General features: G+C 45.2%; 1 protein-coding gene across 1 annotated transcript in view; it reads right to left on the reverse strand.

Annotated features, from left to right (window-relative positions):
- Positions 1–4313: 4313 nt before the first annotated feature.
- HEPHL1 (hephaestin like 1) overlaps positions 4314–25340 on the reverse strand; it is a gene marked incomplete at both ends in the record, with an annotated part of 34029 nt that continues 13002 nt past the window's right edge. Inside the window, 16 exons of the mRNA XM_082498694.1 lie at positions 4314–4516; positions 4596–4676; positions 5979–6138; positions 6553–6692; positions 7439–7661; positions 8109–8215; positions 11271–11411; positions 12126–12265; positions 14608–14821; positions 16938–17150; positions 18351–18501; positions 18955–19166; positions 22108–22239; positions 22410–22549; positions 23271–23439; positions 24463–24717. Of these exons, the coding sequence (XP_082354820.1) occupies positions 4314–4516; positions 4596–4676; positions 5979–6138; positions 6553–6692; positions 7439–7661; positions 8109–8215; positions 11271–11411; positions 12126–12265; positions 14608–14821; positions 16938–17150; positions 18351–18501; positions 18955–19166; positions 22108–22239; positions 22410–22549; positions 23271–23439; positions 24463–24717 (2681 nt within the window). The remainder of the gene's footprint in view (positions 4517–4595; positions 4677–5978; positions 6139–6552; positions 6693–7438; positions 7662–8108; positions 8216–11270; positions 11412–12125; positions 12266–14607; positions 14822–16937; positions 17151–18350; positions 18502–18954; positions 19167–22107; positions 22240–22409; positions 22550–23270; positions 23440–24462; positions 24718–25340) is intronic.

Consider the following 25340-nt stretch of genomic DNA (forward strand, 5'->3'; position numbering starts at 1 on the left):
CTCGGCACGGCGGGGCCCGGCTCGGCGCGGCGGGGCTGGGCTGAGCTCCGCCCGGCGCGGCTCGGCAGCGCCCCCGCAGCCCGGCCCGGCGCGGCTCCGCCCGGCGCGGGGGCGGGGGGGGATGGCGGGGGTGGACTGTGCCCGGTGCCGGTCCGCCCCCCCCCCCGAACGGTGGGGGAGAGCGGGAGGTGGGGTCGTGCAACCCCCCCCCCCCCCTCCCGCCCGGAGCAGGGGGCTCGGGCCGTGGCAGGCACCTTGGGGTGTCCCCAAGGGTCATAGAGTTTGGGTTGGAAGGGACCTTTGAAGGTCATCTAGTCCAACCCCCCTGCAATGAGGAGGGACATCTTCAACTAGGTCAGGTTGCTCAGAGCCCCGTCCAGCCCCACCTTGAATGTTTCAGGGATGGCGCATCTGCCACCCCTCTGGGTGACCTGTGCCAGTGTCTCACCACCCTCTGTAAAAAATTTCTTCCTTATATCTTGTCTAAATCTTCCCTCTTCTAGTTTAAAACCATTACCCCTTGTCCTATCACAACAGGCCCTGCTAGATAGTTTGTTCCCATCTTTCCTGTAGGCACCCTTTAAGTACTGAAAGGCCTGGTCTCCCTGGAGCCATCTCTTCTGCAGGCTGAACAACCCCAACTCTCTCAGCCTGTCCTCATAAGAGAGGTGCTCCACTGCTCTGGTCATTTTTATGGCCCTCCTCTGGACCCGCTCCAACAGGTCCATGTCTTTCCTGTGCTGAGAGGTCCAGAGCTGGATGCAGTACTCCAGGTAGGGTCTCACCAGAGTGGAGTAGAAGGACAATGGAGGGGCAAGCGGATGGAGACCTCTTCTGTTGCAGTTTGCGTCCATCGCTTCTGGTCCTCTCACTGAGCACCGCTGAGAAGAGCCTGGCTTCATGTCTGCTATACCCCCCCTTCAAGTGTCTGCACAGATGGATAAAATCCCCCTGAGTCATCTCTTCTCCAGGCAGAACAGTCCCAGCTCCCTCCCCCCACCTCATCTGGCAGATGCTCCAAGCCCTTAATCTACCTAGCACCATGTGCTGTGGCATTTCAATGTGTTTGGTCACCACCGTCACATCTCAAGTCACTTTTTGTGGGAGTCAATGGGGTGCCTTCTCCTTTAATAACATTTAATTTACTTCCCCCCTTATATTTTTCCAATTGCTTTCTGAACCTCTGTAAGCTTGGAGCATCCTCAGCCCCCTCAGACCGGGAGTTACAGAGGTGACTGTCCACCATGTAAAGAGCCATCTCTTGTGCTGTACTTTGCACGTAGCCCTCCCTTAGCTGCTGCCAAAAGGGACGAATTGTTCCCTTCTCCACTCAACTCTCCTTTTATAAAACCGCTATCCTGTCTGCTTTCAATTGTACTTTCTATTTTTTCAAGCCGTAATCCAAGGAAATAATTCCTCATATGGAAACTGTTCTTTATCACCGATTCCCTTTCTTGTGTCCTGCTGTGTCCTCCCCTGGATGGGGCCGGGGGATGTGACTCACACTCCATGCAAGATGCAGGTGCCCCAGACATTTATGTAATGCTACTAAGTTGTTTTCTGGTTTGCTCTGTTCTTAATTCCTACTGATTCCTCATATTCAGTTGCCTTTCTGCCCACTAAAGAGTACTTGAGCTAACTTTGTCATTAAACTATTACAAATAAGATACCATTTCTGAGATGCTTAGGCAATATGATGCCCATAGGGCTAGGATTGCTTTTTTCCACAAGTACTACTGTAAATGTATCAGTACTAAATTTAATCTTTTTATCGCTCATTTTTCATGCTACACATACTTATGATTGTCACTCAACTTGGTTGTCCTTTTTCACACCACTTAGAGAAAATAGTGAAGAGCAAGGGTCCTTGCAGCACCCCATGAATGACTTTCAACATGAAACCTGGCCACTTATTTCTGTCTTTTGACCAGTGATTTAGCCTCTGTGGACCCTTCCTGTCATCCTATGATGATTTCGTTTCTTTAAGAAGCTTTAACTAAGGACCTTGTCAAATGTCCTGTGGAAATGTAAACAGGCTATATTCATCCAGGCCTCTTATCCACACGTTGAGTCCTTCAAAATCCTCTCTGAGGCACAATTTTCTTTAAGAAAAAAAAAAAAAAAGAAAAAAAAAAAAAGTCTTGATTCTTTCATGATCTGTTTTGTTCCTTTGGACACTTTTCTTGGGTTTTTTTTGTGTTTTGTTTTTTGTTGGCTTTTTTTTTTAACAGTTTCATCCAGCTTGCATTGTATGGGTGTCAGAGCTGCTTATTCCTCTGGAAAGTTTGTAAAGATTGATCTTGCATTTGTCACCTTTTGAGCTTTTGGTGTTAGGACAGGTACCAACTGCTACCCAAGTTCATAATCCAGCTTCTTCACGCTCGAGGGCCTGTAGCGCTCTCTGGAGAACACACCTGTCCTGGTGACTTGTTCATTGTCTTCCTTTGTTCATTTTCTTGCTTCGTTCTCTGTTCCCGCTGATCCTTCAGCCCACCACAGATGCTGTCCTTGACCACAGGTGTCGGGGCACGGCTGGCCGCAGGGCTGCCTGCACCAGGCAGGCCATGTTAAATGCAGTGCTTTACGCTTTCGGTGATGCTTCGCGTTCTCTGTGGCGGGCTGTGTCACCTGGGCAAGCAGCGGTGACGTCCTGAGGCCCTGAGGACCTTTGGAGGCTTCGTTCTTGTTCCACAGCCGCCGTCCGGCTGATAGGTGTGCCCAGTGAAACGAACTGTGCCGGAAGGTTCACACAAATAACCAGATTTTTATTATCATTGTAATCACTTTGGCTGGCTAGGTTCTCTGGTTACTTTGATATTTATGATTCTGTTTCTAAAAAGTCAGACACATTAGCTACTCTAAAAGGGAAGTACCAAATAATTTCCTTTATTAATGGTATATGTTTAGGTGAAAGGCTTTAATTTTGTATGTGTACAGAAAGCGAATGTTCTGCACAGACAGACAGCAGTTTTGCACAGAACAGGAGACCTCAATTTTAATGTTTACCAAACAGAGGGATGAAAGGGCTTAGAGCATCTGTTTGTGTCAGCTCAAAGGGAAGATTTAGAGAAGGAGTCTGGAAGTGTTTATTGCTATGGTGTAACTCCTGTTTGGGCTCAGTCCTGCAGTTCTACCTCACATGTGTGCTCCTAAATGACTGAGGAAAACAAGGAATGAAGAAATAACTGAGAAACATCCAAGAAACTTCAACATACTGGTTAACTGGACATCAGTCCAGGACACCATTAAGGTACAATAAGAGTGATGGGCAGTAAAGTTCCCTACATTTGAACATACTTCAAAATACAGAACGGGGGGGGGGGGGGGGGGGGGGCGGGGGGGAATTAAAAAAAACCAACCAGGAACTTGAATTTGCATTCAAAATCAAATTTGGATAAACAGCTTCACAGATGTGTTTGTTCTGGAGTTCCTCTGCAAGAGCTGTAGCTGACGTGAGCAGGCAAGAATGAGCACAATCTAATTAAATAATGAGCTATAAACATTCAAGTATCAGTAAACATGGCCTGATTCTGCCTGTCTTCCTTACAGAGCGCAGAGATCAGCCTCCTGATGGCTTCGTTACAGGTAAGGAGTGAGGCGCTAATCGGTGCAAAGAAGAGGTACAGAATCAGGACCACAACGAGCAGCAATTACAAAGTCAACTAACTTTCTCCGAGGTCGGGCAGGGCTAGATTTTTAAAGGGATTAACAAAAGCTGTTAGAAACTAACAGCAGGGGCACAGCTGAACTCCACCAGGTGTCAAAATATATCGGTAGGTCCCTATATGGCTTTAAAAATCTGTCCCCAGTACACAGTTTCCTCATTTAACAGGGCAAAAAAAAAAAAAGGAGAATCGCTTAAATGTTGGTGAATTCATTGAACCAAACTTTGGGAAACCGCAGGGACTTCCACATGGACACCTGCTCCTTCAGAAGCCGGCACGCTTAAAACAGTCCCTGGTGGTATTTATTCCCTAGCGTGAACCCCGTGTTTCTGCACAGAGCGCATGGATGCCATGCTGCCCGCTCCTTACTCCCGTGGATGAATCCTTTGCAGCTCGTGTGGATGCTGAGAGGTGTGCTGCTCTGCTCGGCTGCCAAATTAGATCTTGGACAAAGCTCAGCTGAACTCCAGAGGAGTGGAAATGGTGATGGGTGGTACGTGGCTCTCGGAGCTGAACCCTACAGCTCATGCTCACTCTTGTGAGCGCTGGCTGCGGGGTAGGACTATCAGCATACATCTTCCTCCAGTTTTATTAGCAGCATGTCATGAAATCCGGTGCGGCTCTGTGAATGATGCTAAAAGCGGGAATTTACAGGGAATCTGCTAGAAGTGCACTTTTGTCATGCAGAGCCTTATAATGGATTCTGCTTCCTTGGCGGGTGATGAGACAGAAGAAGGTTACTACTGTTGACAGCAGAACAAGTCCAATGAAAAAGAAGGCTGCGAGGATCAGGCTGGCTTCTCCAGGACTCAAAGCTTTGCCAAAAATATTGTCCCCTTTGCTGTCATAATCTGTTAAAAGAAAAGTAGTTCATAAGAAATCTATGCATAAATCTGAAGAGTTTTAAAAGACACTTTAAAAAATCCTTACCCTTTCCAGTGGTCCTGTTTTTTGCAGTAGTTGTATCATACGCTCCAGTTGTGAGTTCTCCTTCTGAAGGAGCTTCTCGCTCTGTGTGGAGAGAGAAAAAGCATAGTTAATTTGAAAGCTTTAATAAACAGCTTTTTGCCTTCCGGAAAAGTAGCCTTGATTTTATTTAATTCCTTCTACCTTGTTGATCTGAACAGAAATCCTGACTAGATCAGCACAGCTATTGCTCTGGGCAGCTCTGTGGGCAACGTCCCCCTTCTCTGTAGGCATCTCTGTGACTTCACGACTTACTGTAGTGATAGGGTGAGGGGCAATGGTTTTAAACTGATTTAGATTGGACATAAGGAAGAAATTTTTTGTGGTGAGGGCGGTGAGACACTGGGAAGTTGTGGATGCCCCATTCCTGGAAGTGTTCAAGGCCAGGTTGGATGGGGCTTTGAGCAACCTGGGCTAGTGAAAGGTGTCCCTGCTCATTGCAGGGGGCTTGGACTAGATGATCTTTAAAGGTTCCTTCCAACCCAAACCATTCTATGATTCAGTTCTGCATTTGCTTGTTCATTGGAAGTTTCACAGCCTGAACTAATACGTGTTATAAAATAAATTCACCTTTTCCAAGGAAGGAGTATTTTGGCTACATTTGGCATTATATTTATTATTCTGCTGCTACAGGGTTACAGGTACAAGGTGTGTCTGCAGTCCCTGCAGAGGAGTCCAGCAACCACAGAGGGGACCTAGGCAGGAGATGCTGTCCCCAGATGTTAAGTGAAAGTATGTGATATGGAGAGCCTCACAAAGCGCTTTTGTCTTCACTGACAAGTGGTGGAAGGGACCAGCACCACTCAAAACTTGACCGACTTTTCTTAGTCAAAAGATCACCTATTTCTGGGACAGGATGAACAATCATTTTCTGGAACATCTTGTATGGTCAAGCTGGTTTCTGGTCAAGCTGGTCAGCTGGTCTGTCTGTGCAGGAAGGAGCTCGAATAGCCCCGTGAGCCAGCAGTGATTGCAGGGAGGCACTGCGCCGTGCCAGTCTCCAGATCCTCCCACACATCACAGCAAAGCTAAAAAATAGCTTTGCAGATGTTTTCTGCACCACCTGCAGGTGACTAAAGGCTGCTGTTGTCTTAGAGGGGCTCTTGTGAAGCACCAACTATGTTTAAGTTGCAGAGTGCAGCAGAGATTACTGCTTTTGCCATGTCGTGAGGGGTGTTTGTCCTGTCCTCGGATGATGCTAACTGGCCATGGCAGTAATTTACAGGTGCTTCCCACCAGCGTGCAGGGTGCAGCGGTGACGTTAGGTCTCTTTCTTTCCTCCCTGCCTTCCACCCGATTCGCTGCCATACCGCCTCCGAGTCCTGGGACGTGTTTCTGATACTGCACCTGATTTATTGATGGTGTAGGTCGTCTCCATGCCAGCGTGGATGTGATCGGCTACGTGGCAGTGCAGAAGCCACGTTCCAGGGTTTTCTGCTACGAGTTCAACTGTTTGGAAAGTCCCAGGAAAGAGGTCATACACGTCTCCTCTGTGGTCCTTATCTGTCTGTGGCAAGGCAAAACCAGCATCGTAAGAGTCTCACCTTAAAGACCCCCCATGGGCCCTGAAATATTCCAGTGAGACTTTCAGCTCCTCAAGGCAGATCAAATGCTTCTTGTTATATGTTTCTAGCATGCCTCATGCAGGGAAACTGAGGTCTGTGGACACCCCTCATTTAATCAATTAATTAATTAACAACAGGACACCCCTCCTGAGGACTTCAATTGCTACTTGAGCACAGGTGTTTCTTTCAAAGACAGATTTTTGAGACAGTCCTGCCAGTGTCAAGCTATCACAACATAAAACCACACTGTAAGCAGGCATAACTCTCTCTGATTAACTCTTCTTCTAGAACTCAGACATTTTTGCAGAAATTTCCCATCACACTATAAAGGTTTTACTTTGATTAATTTTACCAACCTTAAAGATGAAGGTCTGTGCATGGAAGTGGACTGTATGTATATCCACTTCATTGCCCATTCCTATCAAATACCAGTTTGTCCTATCACCTTCATTCATCGTTAGACCCAGGAGACTGTTATAAATCTTCCCATTGATTGCTGGAAGAATGACAAAATAGGACTGATTAATAGCTGGCCATGGTACAGGTGATGATAACCTCCACCTCAGGCACACTTCGCACTTCCTCTCCAGGGAGAAGGAGTGCCCAGGCAGAGAAGGGACCCGCACGCGTGGCCGGGGCAAGAGCTCTCCACAGTGACCGCTGCCACTGCAGGGAGACGGTCACATTTTTGTTTCTGTTTCCAAATCACCTAAGTGCAGAGCAGCACCTACTTTTCTGTCTTGAAAAGCATCAGGTGGGTTTTTTACTGGTTGAGATCAAACTCCTGAACAAACGGGATTTATGCTGAGAAGCTACATGGAAAAAGTGGGAATAGAGTTGTTGCCTAAAATGGCTGCCATCTGCAGAAAGATAAGTTTGCTTTGCCAGGGCTGTTCCCGCCCCCATCCAGGCTGTTCTGCCTGGCTCCTGGGCTGGCTTCTCCTACGGACACAGTTTTAAAATGTCATTCTTACGCTCCTACAAAACAATCCCACAAGGAACGCAGCTCCCAAATGACAAGGGAAGTCTGGCAGGGCAGCCTCCTCCCATGAGTATTAGATTAAACGATCTTGTTAGAAAAATATCTTGGCTGGGCCTCATGAAGCCTTTTTGTTTCCAGAGTTGCAGCTTACGAAGTTGTCACGTGGTTGGGTAATCGCAGGCTAAGTCCAACGTCTTCCTAAAAGGGCTGTGAAAAATAAACCTCTGTCCTCTTGGCTGCTGCCACCGAGTCCTACATACCGTGCATGCTGTTGCCTTCTTCAAAGTTCTTGGTGGAATTAAAATCATCAGGATTCTTATGAAGGTATGTTTCAATATTTTCTTTCAAATACCAGGATTCGTTTTCATCAAACACCATAAACAGAAGGGTAAATTCACGATCAATATCCTTCCTTAGACCTCTTTCATCTAGAATTCCTTTTCTGCAAACTACGAGAGGCCCAATCAGACCGCTGTATGTGTCCTGAAATAAAACGAATATATGCGTTACAAATTTTCGAGTTCATTTCGTTATGAAATAGATACAGATTAACAACAGATTAAATAAAGGTACGATTCCATTTTCCTATCAGATGAGAGAAAATCATTACTCTGTCTGATTAGAGATATTTTCTTTACGTGTCCCTGTGTTAATCTACCAAAAGCACACCCATGCATTCACCCAAAATCCCTTCAACTATTCTTTAAGGAGGGAATCGCATTACCATGGTGTATCCCTGGGGATTTCAGCAGATTAAATTACTCAGGCATGTGCAACTGTTATCAAAAAGGACAAAGCATCTAACTGTAAATCATTCCTCTGGCCTGTGCTCCTCCCATAAATGAGAAGCAGGATCCTTTCAGAAACGTTATGCAAGATGGGATGCTTTAGCCAAAGCAATGTAATCTTTAACAACCATTTGTTGATTACCTTTACAAAATTCACTGTTGAATAATAAACCCAAGTGATACAGTTTGGATCTGTTTTACCAGGGCCGGATCGTTCTGGGACGTTCCATCTGTAGGTGTTTATTTCCCCTGGAACAGAGAGAACATTTTTACCAAGAGCAGCTGGGTATTAGAGGCTCTGAATAGTATGTGACTGACATCTGCTACCCTCCTCATCAAAGAATGATGTGCATCAAAACTATCCATGGAAGCACGCAGCAATGGGATATGGATGCAATTCTGCCTTCCAGGAGGTCGATGAGGTTCCAGTGGTGTAAATGAAGGCAGATCACCCCCAGAAAAGGAGATCTGCAAATGCTGCTGGCAACCGTGGCATCCCACAGAGGGCAGTTGGGACTCTTCATCTTTCTCCTTGGGCAAAACTTGTAGCAGATCAATGATCTTGGATGCTGATGGTTAAGGTCAGTTGAAGAGGTTGGGAGCCAAGCTCCAGAAAATGTTTATTGGACTTTGTGAGTTGAAAAGGGCACAAAGATGTGGCAGTTGCCACTGGGATTTTGCAGACGGTGCTGCAGCAGTGCATCAGCTCTGAGCCAGGAGAGGAGAGCTCAGTACCGACCTGCTGACTGAGAGCAACAGGAGGGTCCTTTCCTCTTCCAGCTAAGCCCCTGCTCCCCAGCAATTAACGGAGAACCCCTGTCCCTTCCTGAAAGCCATCACCTCTGCCACCTCCTCCCTGAGCAGAGATTCCCTGACCTCTGATTTAAAAAGCAGAACAATCGGATGGGGAAATTTCTATTTGGTTAGAGGATCAGTTCTCTACCCTGAACACAAACACATCTATGTTCAGATGAACTGCCTGTGCTGTCTTTCCCTGCTTTGGTGGGTTTTTTTTTTTGCTGGTACTGCAGGGAAAGGTAGAAAACCAAGATGTGGTCAACACCTTGCCCTTTTAAGTGGTGGAGAAATGTTGAACCAGGCAGTCTCTGGCCCAAAATTCTTCCAGGGTGACAAGAGCCAAGAGCTGGGGACACGCTTCGAGTCAGGGTAAACCAAGGAAATCACAGAACTCTTGGCCATGGTCTTAGTACAGCCACAACCCAACAGCTGCCAAGAGATGTGGGCAACAGGGCAAAGGAGAATTTTCAAGCTTAAATGGTTATGAAGTGACTGAGCCTAGTTTTGTGTCCCTGAGCCACTACACCATTTTGATAGATCATGCAATAGTGCATTTTATTGTATGGCAATAACTACAAAAAAAAAAGAAATGGTGATTCTCAAATATCATACTAGATGAGATGAGTCTCCCGTAAATGTTGTAATGTCATTTAATCTTACAGGACAAACACCTTCTGTTCATTACAGCATGGGTTTACGCACTTCAGCAGAGATCAGAAAGGCTTTCAAAACACAACATTACACTAATAGGATGGAAAACATTGACAAGAAAACCATCGATCTCAGAGGCATTCATGCTTTGGAGCCTGGCATCAGTCCTTCACCACTTCCTTGCTTTTTACTCCTCACTGCAGGATGTTTGGAGGCTGTAGTTGGAAAAATCTCCACTCTACTTAAAACCTGAGACACTTCAGACGGCATGAAAGACCCATCTTTGATGAAGCATAACCTCTGAAAAGACTGATAAACAAGAGACGAATGGATGTTTTCTCCCTCTTTGCTGCTGAGTAAATGGAGGAACAGACAGGGAGAGGACAAAGCTGTGGCAGCTGAGAGCTGTTTTGGCTCAGGCTGCTATGGATCTGCTCCCTGCACCTCTTTACCGTGCCACCCACCGTCTCTTTAGGAGCTGGCAGTGCTCTCAGGAGCACAATTTAGCAGGGGACAAATCTGGCTGATGACCAGTTCAGGATTTAGTAGGACAAGATGGGCTCTGAGGAGCTCGGGGTGAGCAGCCCAGCCTGGCCGAGGGAGACAGCGAGGATTTCTAGATGATGGTTGTGGGGACTGAAGTGCCCAGGAATTAGTCGTGTTTTGAGGGACTTGTTTTCCGTGTTAACTGCTGCTTCCAAGCTCCTAAGGAAAACCTGTCCTTAGCCTTTGCTGAAGAGTCCTTTCCTTTGGCTTGCTGACAAACGCAGCCGCCTTCCCTCGGCCGACTCACCCCAAGCCTGCTCCGTGCGGACACAGGAGACATGACAGCAGTGCTCCCGGTGCTACGCCTCGATCATCAACAAAACAGCATTGACAACATCGTGGAGCAAATAGCAAAACAAAGGAATCATATAAGTCAGCTTCCCCCTCCCCCCCCCTTTTTTTTTTTCATATATTAACCACAGGTTCATCAAACTCCAGCAAGGCAGACGCTGGCCCGCGTTTGGCCGTGAATTTGGGTGTGATTGTACCGTATCGATACAGCTACCCACAGGAAAGAGATTTCAGCTTCCAGGGAGGTTTAGTACACCAGAATTTCTTTTCATTTAGTTTCACACCAAAGCTCACTAACACTAAGAAAAAAATTGCACGGGTGATGGAAAGAAAAGGTATGTACGTTTTTGGTTAACTGTCACGCCTGGGCTGGAGTTTGGCTTCCTACTAAAATTTAAAACCCAAGATAAAATTTGAAGTACAAAAATTGTAACAGGTATTTTTCTATATGAGTGCTGTGAGAACTATTTTCCACTATTTTCCTCGCTAGAAACTGTAGCGTATTTGATACGCTTCTTCAAAGACTTTCAAGTCAAGTGACAGTGAGATTTCCCATGCTACGCATCAGCTCTGAATGTAAATGCCAATTCTGTGTAGATTAAGAGAGAGGCAGAGTTAGCATTGCCAACTGCAACTCTAGCAAGAAGTTTCTCAATTTTTAAAATGTCTGGAGCAAATGCAGCACTGGCTTACACTTGTCTTGCCCTGACTACGGGCCTGCTTCTGCTTTTTTTTTTGGAGCTTGTCCAGTGATGCTACATTCCTGTTTCTATCCCTGATAGGAACAAAGGTTCATCCTCTGCCCGAACATGCTCATCTGATCAAGAACCTACATGTATAACAACACAGAATTGTATCTGAATAAACTCTGAGCGTATTATGCCTGGAAGAACATATAGGTGTGCGTAAGCTTGAAAGAGGGATTATCATTCATGTGTTAAAATACTTTTATATACAGCCTTTGTAGCTCAAAGGAAAAAAAAATAAAAAATAAAAAAAAAAAAAAGAAGAGCCTTACCAGGGAGGGTAATTGGTGTCTCAGGTTGTTCTTCACAACCCACTTCTTCTATACCGTGTGCGCTTATCGAATAAGGCCTGCTGGCTTTGTTCTTAAATACGATGAGGACAGAGTCGCCGACCTCAGCATGGAGTAACGGCCCTAAATTAAACCAGAAGATGCTGGTGATTAATGCTGCTTTCCTGAGTTTAACAAACTTTCAATAGCTTGGCGTAGGAGAGGAGCCAAGGTCTTTGTCCAAACCCTCAGGCTTTCCTAGTCTTTCAGCAAAGCCATCGAAATCTGTTTGTTATCTCAGCTGATGAAAAGCTCCGTATATACGAATAATCTTTTTTCTTTCTGGTCTCTGAGAAGAATTATTCAATCTGGAGACAGGTATTTGGACAGCTTGTTTTTAAGGAAAACCCTCGTGGATGTTTTTTGTATCTTTCAAAATTTTATTTCTTAAGCTGCCAACAGCTTTTTTTTAAAAACAAACAAACAAACTTTTTTTTTACTTTTGTACCACAAATAAGGAAATGTCAAATATATTCCTAGAGAGTGTTGACTACTTTATAACCAGTTGTTGCCCACTTCTCAGCCTATAAAAAATGTGAGCTGATGGTTATTTTATGACATGCATAAAATTTTGTCCTGCCCAATTTCAAATACAAACCCAGCCCCTTAATCTGCCTACAAGAGTCTCCCCTATGTTACAGGCTCTGATGTTAAGGCAAATCCTGGAATTGTCGTTTTTGCATCCTCCCTGTTAGAAACTCCTTATTCCACGTTAACAAAGCTGGGAAAACTCTTTGGTTTTGGAAAGCGATGCTCTCATTTGTCAGGCTCTGTCTGTGAGCCATGAGAGCTACTTGCCCAGGATTTCCAAGTGTTCCTCCTCCTCCGTCCTCACTTTGTGCTGCGTGAAGTTGCCATTTGTGTACTCCCTGTAAACCACCTTCTTGTATTTTGAACCGATCAGATCTTCCGCTTGGCTGAGGAAAACATGCCCATAGCTGCAAAATAAAAAGGCAAAAATTACAAGCACTGAACTTTACACATCTAAAGGCTAGTAACTGTTGTGTTACTCATAATAGATGTGATAAGAATGTATGGCTTGGTCCAATGTGAAGCCCTGGGTGCTGCAAGAGATTTTAAACAGCAAATAGTAACAGTGATAATCCTCACTAAATGTGCACCCTCTTCAGACAGGTAAATCTGAGAAAATGTTGCCGTCACCACAAACTTTTGGGAGCACAAATCCCTCACCAGAGCTGGCAGAGCAGAAATTAAGTTTGTGGTAAGAGTGGGTTTGGCCACTCTCTCCAGCTGCATCCTCCACTCCAATAACAGATACTGTCTGTCCCTGCAACCCTGCATCCTCTTATCACGACGGCTACTTTCGCTCTCTTGGCTATCAGCCAGTCACAGGAAGGTGGTACCTGAAGCCCAACCTTGCAAAAGCAGATGCCATCCTCTGAGATAAGAGGGGGCTGCTTTACCCTGCCCACCTGCTGCTGTGTACTGCACAGGGCTGGATGCTTTCCCAGCATGAAGATAAAGGGAGAAATGTGTTTTCCCTTCTGCACCTGGCAGAGGAGGCTGTTCTGTGCCCCCCAGGTTTGCACAGTCGCCCACAGTTTGTTGTCGCTGCTCCTGTGGGATCATAGAATTGCTGAGGTTGGAAGGCACATTTAAGATCATCAAGTCCAACCATTAACCTACCCTGACAAAAACCACTTCTAAACCCTGTCCCCAAGTACCACATCTACCCTTTTTTTAAATACCTCCAGGGATGGTGAATCCACCACCTCCCTGGGCAGCCTATTCCAATGTTTAATAACCCTTTCAGTGAAAAAGTGTTTTGTAATATTCGATCTAAACCTCCCCTAACATAACTTAAATCCATTTCCTCTCATCTTATCACTTGTCACCAGGGAGAAGAGGTCAGCCCCCACCTCTCTACAACCTCCTTTCAGGTAGTTGTAGAGGGTGATAAGGTCTCCCCTCAGCCTCCTCTTCTCCAGGCTAAACAACCCCAGTTCCCTCAGTTGTTCCTTATAAGATTTGTTTTCCAGACCCCTCACCAGCTTTGTAGCCCTTCTCTGGACACGCTCCAACATCTCAATGTCCTTCTTGTAGTGAGGGGCCCAAAACTGAACGCCGTACTCGAGGTGGGTCCTCACCAGTGCTGAGTACAGGGGGATGATCACTTTCCTAGTCCTGCTCACCACACCATTCCTGATACAGGCCAGGATGCTGTTGGCCTTCTCGGCCACCTGGGCACACTGCTGGCTCATATTCAGCCGGCTGTCCACCGGGATCCCAGCGGGCTGATTCGCCGGCAGAGGACACTCGCCAGCAGTTGCAGAGGAGAGCCTTCACCCTTTTCCAAGAGCAGCTCTGTCTCCCGGCAGCTCATCTCCCAGGTGCCCCTGGCAGGGGAGTTGTAAGGTTGGCTCACAACATACTAAATAAAAGGAAAAAATGCCCCAGGAGTACTGCTTACTGTAGTAACATACTGTGTGTGCAACAGCAGCCTTTGACAATGCTGGAGTTAATATTTTCTTTAAACACGCTTCATCACCTGTGACTCTTCAGGTGTATTTTCTACCTACTCCAATGTACTTTTCCTCTGTAGTTTCCCAGCCACTTTTCAAAGGTTTGTTTTTGAAATATATTCCTTGTTCCTTTTTGTTTTCACCAAAGTGGTCTCAGAGACCTCCCTCTGCAATATGATCTGGAATGCACATCTTCTGCACACACTTTTGGTTCCTTAGCACAGTGCAGTGTAGATGTGATTCACTTGTGGCCGTTACTGCATTCTGGCTTTTCCAGGGGAGCCAGGGGCTACCGCACTGCAGCGAAGCAGGCTCAGAACCTCCCTAATGCCAGGCTCAGAACCTCCCTAATGCCAGGCTCAGGACCTCCCTAATACATAATGCATCTGCACTGCTTGCAGGGGCTCACATCTGGGACAGGTACCTGGGTTTCTTCTCTATGAAAACCAGAGCTGTGAGATGGAGAGACTGGGGAGAGTGAGGAAGGGAGAGGAAAGGGTTGGGAGGTGTCATCGTAGGGTTGAGCCAGGGCTGGAACACACAAATGGATTTAGCGACTTGGAAGCCTTCTTGGGTTCAACAGCATCACAAGACACTCTGAGATGAAAACATTTGAAAATGCTGCCTCTGAACTAGTCTAGTCTGAGAAGCTGTCACTTTTTAAATATGTTTTCTCTTATTTTGTTCAGCAAAGAGTGTCTCCTAAGTATGAGGCTGGCTTCATGAAAGGATGCTTCAAAATTCTCCCTGCACTATGAGTGTCCCCCATGCCCACAAGCATTTTTTGCTTTGGATACCTTTCTTCATTGCTGCTGATGTTGTAAATCTTCGGTGCTGAGCTCTTATTTGAGGCATAGTCCCACTCCACCTCCTCTGCAGCGATGTAGTAGAGCCTCATGGCTCCGCGTTGCTGCTGGGCTCGGGTGGTATTACGGCAGCTGCTGACCTCATAGAGATGTTTCATCCCACCAACAAAGTGATCAAAAGTCCTGCAAACCACTTTGAATGTGCCTGGAAGGGAAAAGGCATGATATTTAGGCAAATTAAAAATACGTTAAAAAGCAGTCGGCAAATTAGGTCCCATGTTTTGTTCATCTCTGGTCTGTCCTGAAACAAACCAAATCCGTGGTGCTGTATGGAAAGCCAAGTGAGGGGATGCTTATATCACTCAGAGCCCACTGGCTTTGAAAAATTAAAGGAACTGAAGGAGAAACAAGTTGATAAAATGGATATGCACCAATCATCTTTAATCACCACATGCTCTATGGTCCCAAGACATAAGAGGATGGGGTTTCAGGCTGACATTCACACACAAGAGTAAACGCACATAAGACACTGCAGGGTTGTGGCCTGTAACTCCTACATTACAACAGGTTCTTCAACTAAAAGCCAAATGTGACTGTAGGCACAGGAGATCTGTAAGTCAGCAAGTAAATTTTGCTCCATTGGAAAGACTAGCCTGCTCCATCTTCACTCAAAAATCTCCATAAATTGCTTCTAACTATTTGAGTTAGATTAGCTTGGCCAAGGGAGCTCTGAAAACAATCGATTAGATGTCTGGCAGCAGGAGCAAGCTTGTTGGTAAGCCTTCACCAGTGCTGCCCATGCTGCAGAGGTGCCCATGGAGAGCACAAGAAGATGTAGGAAGGGTGTGCAATGCAAACACCAATAAAGGCATAGAGAAACAGCCTGTGTGTTTCAGAGGTGCTGTTTCCTTGTCCCCGAGCACCGAGCCTCTGTGCCAGCCTTGGGTGCATGAGACTCTCCACTGAGCCCCTGCAGTTGCCCAGTGTAGTCAGGCAAATGGAGGCCTCTTAGAGACTTTGCAACGCAGATACAGAGCCATTATACAGGAACACCTCTAACAAAAGGGAAGATGCTGTTTATAACCATTAGTTTATATGCATCTATATGGTATAAAACCAACTGAGTTAAAGCTGCAACTCTCTGACTCTTTGCTCTTCCTCCATGAAAGGCCAAACCATCACGGACCAGCTTTTCTGTAGCTCTGATGGTCAGAGGCTGCAGCGACAGTGGGAGCATCTTTTCACTTGTCTGTGGGCAGATTTTAACATTTGTATTCTCCTTCCCATTTACACACTCAGAAGCTGACCACGCTGTAGTCCTGCGTAGCTCCACCAGCTAGCGCTCCTGTGAAGGAGGAAAGCACTTTCACAGCTGCTTTGTATGTGAGTCAGTGATGGAATGAAAATTGGAAGCATAGCTCTCTCCAGACTGTATCTCAGTCCATTCCTTGTGCTTCTAGGGCAAAAGGATTGAAAAAGGTAAGATAAAATGCGGTTGCGGAAAATCACAGGCATTGGTGGTTGTGAAGATCTGATAATACATTCCGTTTCCCTTATTGTCAGTAGAAGGTTAGCTGGCAAAAATTAATAATCTCCTAGAATATATTGTTTAGTGTGAGTCCAGCAGTGCAGTTTCATGGCAAATGGTGGAAATGTATGGGATATGCACAAGAAAAGAATCTGCTGTCTTACAGACACCAGGGCCAGAGGTCTAACACAAGGCCAACAGATATTTCTCTCAGGTGCTCCGGCCAAGGATGGCCTTTGGCATAGCCTGGCACAGCTCTGGTGACTCCATTGATTTAAACAGGGTTACACCAATGTAAAGAGAAGTAACAGTGCACTCTGTCATGAAGCGTATCTGGTGCCTCCAACAAACAGTTCACACCCTCTGAGTTTGAAGAATGTATCACAGGATTATACATGAGGATTAAAAGTATCTTTTATGTATATGCTTCTGAAGAAAGTCCTAAAGACTAAATATCCTTGAAGTCCTGAAATACCTTAAATGATGCTATCTGTATAGCAGTGAATATTATCTTTGCTAAAAAAAAAACTGTTTTGAGTTAAGGAAATTCTGCGAGCATCCCGTTAGCTGTTCTGCCTATCTGAGGTCATCAAAGCCTCTGCTTTTTGGTGCACATTTGATTTACAGCAGCTTGCCAGGAAAGTAGCCCAGCTTGTATAACCAGCTATACCGGGTCCCTGTGGTCCCCGCACTTTCAGGCTCCCTCGTGCAGAGCAGAGCATCTCACCGACTGTTATTTTCACTGCTTGATTTCTGCATGTGCCACACCACCAAGACAAGATCAGGAACGTACCCACACGGTCTGGCTGCATCAGCGCCGTCCCCGATAAATGAGGAAACAAAGCCAGTCCATCCCTTGTCGTGCCTCTCAGGTCGATGGTGTTTCCTTGGAAATGAACCCCGTGCATGTCGTAGTGACTGCCCAACCCGATGAGGTGCCAGGAGACCTTGTCCTCCTTGCACATGGCCAGGCCTGGCAGGTTACCAAACAAGTAGCCATTGACAGCTGGAAGAGAAAGAAAGAGCCCAGTTGGCAGCAGGTGGGTGGAAACTCATCACAGAGCATCCTACCACCTTCCCAGCAAGAGACTCGCCACTCAGCAAGTCACGGTGTAAGTTAAGGGAGCATTTTGTGAAGCAAAAGTAGCAGAAGATGGCAGAAATCAAAGCCTAAATGCTATTTTTATAAACTCTGAGCTTCTACATTTTTTCAGCCTGTAAGATCTTGTAATAGCCCTTTGCAGTGATGTAGCACTTCTCTGAGCTTTTCAGGGTGCCACGCAGACACCAGTTAAGTGTATAAATTAGGTACCTCCTTTCAGCCTGGAGAAGGTATAACCAGCTCATTAAGGCCATGGAGTGGGCCATAAAGAGTCCAAGTTATAAGTTTGGTTCTGATTGAGCCTTTTTATGTGATTTTGACATTTGATTTCCACTTTTACTTCCATAATGTATCTCTTTCACAAGGGCTAAACTCCCTGATTCTCAAATGTTCTCTGTGGTCACTGGGTGAAAAATATTACAGTAGAACAAAACTTTAACATGAGATACCACCTCATAACAGAAGAATAAAATAGATGGGTCCAGAAAGCCCCGAGGTCCCTTAACAATATTTATTCTCGGTGATCTTCAGAAAACTAAAGCAAAGAGAGGTTATGTGATTTGCTCAAGTCTGTCATGTCAGGAGTAACTTGGAGGAGGTCCATGCTGAAGTCAGATACTTACATCTAGAAGTGATGCTTTAAAATATTATTGACTCTTCTCCTAGTCTTTGCCTCTCCTCTTCCAGAGGTGGTCACTGCCCAAGTGGGAGCTGGCAGGGCAGAGTGGGGGGACCTTCATTGTCTGAGTCAGTGCCAAGGCCCGCAGTGACATTTAAATCACCAGTGAACATCAGCCTTTTCTGCAGTTGGTGCCTGACTGTGGCATTATACCTTTTCGTAGACACAAGTGTTGTATCTAAAAACTACACTCTGTTCTCTTTCTCCAGGTGTAGTTGGTAAGTGGATGCATTCATTGCTAATATGACTGGGGTTTCAATGTGCACTCCAAGGGCATCAGCAGCTGGCCTGAAGCTGACTGATAGCATTCCACTTCACCCTCCAGTGCACTGCAGTCGACTATGAATGATGATAAAATCTGCCAACTCATCTTCCTAATACGACCGAAGAAAAGGTATCATTAACAGATATTAGATATTTCATACCATGCATTTTGTTGGATTCCTTGAAATCTGCATCATTTTCATCTACTTTTGAAGGATCTCCAGTAAATGCTTCGATATTCTTGTGCAGATACCAGCTGTCATTCTCATCAAAGATTGAAAAGAGGAGGTAAAATTCTCTGTCTATTCCTTTCTGTAGCCAAGAAGGAAGCCAAGACATTAAAAAAAACCCTCTGTGCAGTATTACCCAAATAAAAACGATATTTTTTCTTAACAAAGCTTTCTTTTCCCCCAAAAATTGCAGCTGCCTTCTTACTATGTCCTTGTAGAGTCAGGGATTAGCGCTCTTTCATCAGTCAGAAGGATAAATAAAGTGTCCGTTACTTACTTAGTGTGGAAAGACGCACTCATTGCTAACAAGTGCATGGAAAAGATGGAAAACCTAGGGACAAGCCAGAATACTGGGGAACGACAGTTTCATCTTCCTAACCATCCCCTTAGGTCAGCTCTTACCCTGAGGAATGACATTTGTTTAATCTCTTAAAACTGAGCTGGGAACTGGTCAAACTGGCCCATATACGAACATCACCCCCCAGTGCACCACCCTGCTGTTAGGGTCAGGCAGATGTCCATCCACACTGAGCACCTGTGTCCCATCGTGATTCAGCGTGTTCTTCCGACAGACCAGCAGAGGCCCCACGAGGCCGGAGTTGGTGTCCTTGACGGCATCGGTGGCTGAGTAGTACAGATAGGTCAGGCATGGGGGGTCACTCTCTGTTGGACCTCCATTTTCAGGCACCCTCCATTTGTATGTGAAGGTTTCACCTGGCTTAACGTGGGCTCCTGGCTTCAGATAGCCTGCAGAGAGAAAATTGGGAACCATCAAGGTTATGGGAAGGTTATTAAGGTTATGTCTTCCTGAATATGAGCGTTAGCTGGGAGTCAGACACAGCTGCTGATTTTTGTGGACAAGCTCCCCCTTGCAGCCACAGCTTGAGCACCACCCCATAGTCTGGGCACTTATGCCATGGGGACTTCCCACCGGAGTCCTGTGCCATGGGGACAACCAAGCCTGTTCCCCACAGAACGAGTTTAGCTGCTTCACCCAGACACCTTCCGACGCTATCTGGATTATCTGGATTCAATCAGACAGGACATGCACAGCTCATGCTTGGGCTTAAATGGCTTCCTCTAATGTTTCTAGCTTACCTGCCCTATCGTGAGATTCATCTGTGGCGCGAACGCAGACTCCGGCTTTTCATTAAGCACCAACAAAGCAATTACATCAGCGAGTGGAGCTGCAGCCGTGGCTGTTTAGAAATTCAAAACAAATCTGATCCCGATAATTGTTTCTTTTTGATTTTGTAGCGATGCACAGGAACCTCCGTCAGAGTCTCCAGAGGGCGGCTGCTATTACTGGTTTTAGAAGCTACTTTTAGAGGATTTGGGCCATTGTCTGCGGCTCTGCACAGGGTGGATGTGGCAACATTCGTGTAATTTGGCCACTGTAATGGAGTGTTGGTATCCACCCAGAGCGGACTTACAAAAGGGACTTGAAAGAAAAGCTGGGAAAAGGGATCATCCCTGAACACTTTTTAGAAAAAAAATATTAAGTAACTTTTTTGGTCTTTGCTATGAGGAAGATCAAACCAGAAATTTTGTTTAACACTTTTGCACCCATTGACTGGATTTTCCCAGCGCATCCAGATGTATCTGGCAGCAGCAGACTGCACTGATCTAGTAGTCCTCTCCAATACTCCTCGAGAATCCTCTTGGAAACTTAGACATGAGTGGAAATATCAGTATTACATTTAAACACACATTATTTGCTGCAAACTGCAATACATAGTAGAGTACTCCTGCAACACAATCTGATGTTACTGGATTCATCCAGCAACAGTGCTTAATAAGGAGAAGAACATTGATATGGGGGTAAAAACCCTCTGAGAAAGGACAACGATCAACATAGAAGAGTATTGGCCGAGAGCGCATTGAAAAAAGGTGTCTGTAGACATCTGTACATGTCTGTAAGTACGTTTAAGTACAGTATTTTCACATGAATAAGAAGCACTCAGACAACACACAGCCTCTGAAAAATCATTTACCTTCACTGTAAACCTGCACCCCCTGTAGGGGCTGTACCTGTACACACCTGTTGATAGAGACGATGGAAATTCAAAAGCTACCAGGAAAGAAGAAGGGGCAGAAAGATTGTTAGCAAGAGGCGAATCTGGAGTCAGGTTCCTCTCCAAAGACCCAGAGGCGTGCAACACACACTGCTGCTGAAGTGTAGGATTTGGTTTGAGTTTGCTCCACACCAAAGGGTGCAATGCTGATGGGTGCCATTACCGGGGACCATTAAATGAAAGCACGGCAGAACTGCGAGCAGAGAGAAGCTGCACTTACATCAGGGGACTACGATATGGGTGGCATTAGGATGTGTGCAGGTGACTTCAAGGTTGAGCTCAAGCCAGCTGTTGCAGGATACAGTGGGGCCTGCCGGCAAATTTGTTGTGTTGCAACGTCAGCAATTAGAGACAATGGAATTTAATAAAGCCTTTTATATTGATTTTATTGTATGATGGTATGAGTTATACATGTTGACCTAATTTTCTTAGTACAGTTCTCAAAAGACGGATTATGTCCCGTGGGTTTCCTTCCGACGTGTTGTCGTTGAAACAAGGCAATTTAGATAACAAGAAACTTACCTTTCTTTTCAATGCTGCAAAGGCAGCAGAAACATTTTCAGAGACCATATATTATCTGTGTAGACATATGCATGGGATTCAGCTCACGTTACTGGAGCCCTCTAAAGCTTAGTCCCTAACCCAAATTCTAGGCTGTTTCTGTAGTCGACGGAGGCAGAAGGACATCTCCAGAGAGTGACCTACTGCCTCCTAAAACAGGTGTTCAAAGCAAACGGGACTTCTCACCTTCTGAAGGGGTTGTTTCTTGTCACTGACTGAAAAAGGTGCCTAACAATTAAACATGACATTTAACATTTAATGGTTAAACTTATGTGATAAAGATCCTATCCTTGCACAAAATTTCTTCACCGAAAGGGTTATCAAACATTGGAACAGGCTGCCCAGAGAAGTGGTGGAACCACTGTCCCTGGAGGTATTTAAAAGATGTGTAGACGTGGTGCTTAGGGACATGGTTTAGTGGAGGGTTTGGCAGTGTTAGGTTGATGATTGGACTCGACGGTCTTAAAGGTCTCTTCCAACTTAGGCAATTCTAGGAATCTCTGATTCTAAAATGAGAGGAAGCCTTTGGTAAATGCTCTGTTTCAGCGTTTATATGTGTATGAGGATTAATAAGGATTATCACTGCTTCACATTCCAGGTCACTGGAGCAAGGGCAATGCCCGACCTGGATTAGAGAATCAGGAGTGAAGCAACCCAGACCATGTGGATAGCTATATCCAAAGACTCAGCAGGGGCATCATGCCAGATCCTAAACTTCATAACCCTGGAGCATGTCCAGAGGAGCTCCACCGACTGCAGTTGAATGATATTAAATTAGAACTAATAGAAATTGGATTGGGCTTGTGACTTTCACTCAACATGGACCTCAGCTACTTTTAGACACCTTGTCTGGCACATGTCCCAGGGGAAGAACCAGCACATTGGCAGACTGGGGAGACCCGCTGGCTGTGACATGTAGGGAAGATAGATACAAACTAATCAAATCATCCCTTCTGTGCCTCAGCATCCACAAAAAGGGCAAGCCTGCAGAGCAACAGAAGATCTTTAGACTCAGGTATTCTGGATGTGATGATACAGCTGTCAAAACTTACCATCTAAGTAGGGAGCACCTTCCGACAGCTTGCTGAAGCTTACACCATGGGCCATAATGCTGTAGCTCCTTTTGGCTTTGTTGGCAAAAGTAACTAGCACTGTATCTCCCACTTCAGCTTTTATAACGGGGCCTTTAAAAAAGAGAGTGAGGGAAGGTATTAGAAGAACTGACCTCTAACATATTTCCATCTAAACAAGAGAGGGTTGACTGGCAGCTGCATGCACAAAATTCCCCTCTGGATCCAAGCGGATCTGTATTCAAACCCAATGTAATGGCAGGAGGGGAAAATATTCACTCTACCGAGTATTCCCAGGTGCATCATATCCTCTGACCGTATCTTCTTCTTACTGAATGTTGCGTCAGTGTATTCAACATAGAGAACTTTCCAGTATTGCCCTCCTATTCTGTCAGTCCCTTGTGTGAAATATATTGCGGATTCACTGTGGAATTAACAAATTGGACTGGTTAAATAACTGGACGTTCAGGCAGAACTCTTCATTTCGGATAAAGTTATTACTCCAGACATAGGAGAAATGACTCCCCAAGTTACTAGTTTGCATACATTTTCTAGGAGACAAAGGAAGATATTACTGGGCTGAACTACAGTTATAAATTAGTTAACAAATGGGCATTCATTGTGCATTAGACTTTCATGTGTTTAACCCCAATTTACTTAGGGACACATCTGCGTTAACTTACCTCGAACTACCTTAGGCAAGACCTGTGCCGTTACCTTTGCACAATGCGTCTCTAATCCTCATTAGCTTTCCTGGGAGATACTGTAATAAAATTCATTTTCATCAGTAATGTCAGGGGGAAAGAAATCTACCATTATGACACCTCAGAGATACACGGATTGTAAGAGTGAAAGCTGTCTGAGGAGTCTCGACGTAGGGTCATTAACTCTGTTGAACTTTGCATACCTCACCAGGGCTCACTTTCTCCATGGACCTAATGGAGCAAGATAAGTGCTTCCAGACAGCAACTCTGAGCATCGCAGTGACAAATCTAACTTCCCACAAGGTTGTTTAAATCCATTCCTCCCTACCCCCTTCAATTAAAATTAATAACAGTACAGGACCCAGCCCTGGTGACTCACTGGGGAAGTCTCACCCAGACTCCTTAAATTAAAGCACAACAGGAGAGGACAAGAAAGTTTACCTGCCAGTGGCGTTTAAACCCTGTCCAGTGAATTTATCATAACCGTCAGGTCCATAATTCCACAGCACTTCTTCAGCAGCGATATAATATCTTCTCTTGTGACTGAGTGGTGAAGGCCGAGACAGGTTTTTTTGGCAGATCTGAACATCATACAGTGCCTCCATGCCACCTGGGAGGAGAAAGAGTCTGGAGACAGTCCTTGGCCAGCTGCGGAGTCAGCAATCTCATGGATACAAATGCACATTCAAAACTCTCTAGGAGCTACATGGGTTGGAAACAATTAGTAGGATAAATTTCTATTTTTAAAGACTTCCTCTGCCTGCACTGGGCCAGATGCTGGCACCCCTCTCTTGCAAGGCAGTACTATACGCCGCAGGTGAAACCCACTGACATCAATGACACTAGTGATCTTTCTTAATCCATGTAAAGATGATAGAATGATTTGGGGGATCAGATTGCCTCCTGAAGTGTGCAAAATGGCATCACCTCCCCTTCACTTTCATTGAAATAGAGGCTGGTTATTACCCCACTGAAGACACTTGTTGCTTGCCAGAATCAAGTCTGGTTTGCCTGATGCAAATCCTACTGAAACCAATGTGCAAGTTCTTAATAGTAAAAATTCTCTCAACTCGTCTCTGATATGATAATTAGATGTTGCTTGCTGTCATGACACCTAGTTTATGATACATGCTTTTGGGCTCTTGCACCACACAAATATAACATCACCATCAAATCCCTCACATAAAGGTTTCTGGAAACATTGCCAATTTTTGCCTGATTCCTGTAAAGGAAAAAGCTATGAAGTGTTCAGCTGGCATGATTTTTCTTTATGTGTAAGTACTTATCTACAACAAAAAGTGATGATGAAGGTTCCTCTCATTGCTCATCAAAATCTCCAGTTTACATAGAAAGTGTGGTGTCAGCGCTGGGTCTAGCAAGCCTTCCTAATATGAATTACACAGCCAAGTCATTCAAACTAGCTGAAGATTTGGCCCTACATGTATAATTTCCACCAGTGACTAAACTCATATTCATGATGTTTATCTGGTGAAATAGTTCCAAAGCGTTCAGTCAGTCACAAAAAAAAAGGTGTCAAATCCTGCTTCCCCTGGAAACATCTCTCAGTTTTATTTTCCAAGCATAGTAGAGGCTGGAACTTCTGAATGGATTAGGGAGATTCATAGCAGCATACCTCGTAAATGTTCATTAACCTGGCACGTTATCAGCCACCTGCCGGGATTCCCAGGAGTCATCTCTGCTGTGATGAATGTTGCTGGGAACAGACCGACGACATCTGCCCTCTGGTCTCTGTTAGTGAACGTGTGGCCATAGAAATAGGCAGCGTGGATATCTATCTCGCTTCCCATGCCAAACAAGTGCCAGGATATGGAAGTGTCAGCACACATCTCCAAGCCAGGGAGATTGCCATAAATATAACCGTTAATAGCTAAAAACAAAAGTATGAGACTTCATGAGAGGTGCAAGAGAAGTGCCAGGTGCCTCTGACCCCATTTCTAAGGATGATCCTTTCCTGGCCCAGAAAAGAAACTGTCTGAATGTTCACACTGAATAAGGCCCTCACAGGCTCCTTGATGAAGAGTAACTTTTTGAGGATGCAGCTCACAGCTCTGGATGATCAAATGGCCCAAATTCTCTGGTTGGGTCTGTGAAAAACTTCCTGGGTGCTATCAAGATGTTGCAAAGGCCAAGTCATCACCAAAAAGGCCTGATAATGAAGTTAACTTGTTCTGCAGCTATTTAGCATGTCTGAAATGTATTTCCTCTTATTCTGAGTCATAAATATACCATTATATGCCAGGCTTAAGCAATTTAGATTTGAAAATTATGATATCGGTCAAATCAGTCTAGTCAGCTCTCTCTTCCTCAGCTTCCACACCTGACGATATATCAGGGCACTAGGAGAATAAGACTTATATTTTACAAAACATTTTAGCTCCTAGGCTCCACAGAACAACCAAAATACAGAGAAATATCTGGATTTAACTTCTTACACCAGATCCCCAAATGGCACAAAGAACTATTATCCAGCAGAGCTCTGTAGGGCAAGCA

Source organism: Vanellus vanellus (genome assembly GCF_965231255.1).
Source record: "Vanellus vanellus genome assembly, chromosome: 1".
NCBI classification, from domain to species: Eukaryota; Metazoa; Chordata; class Aves; order Charadriiformes; family Charadriidae; genus Vanellus; species Vanellus vanellus.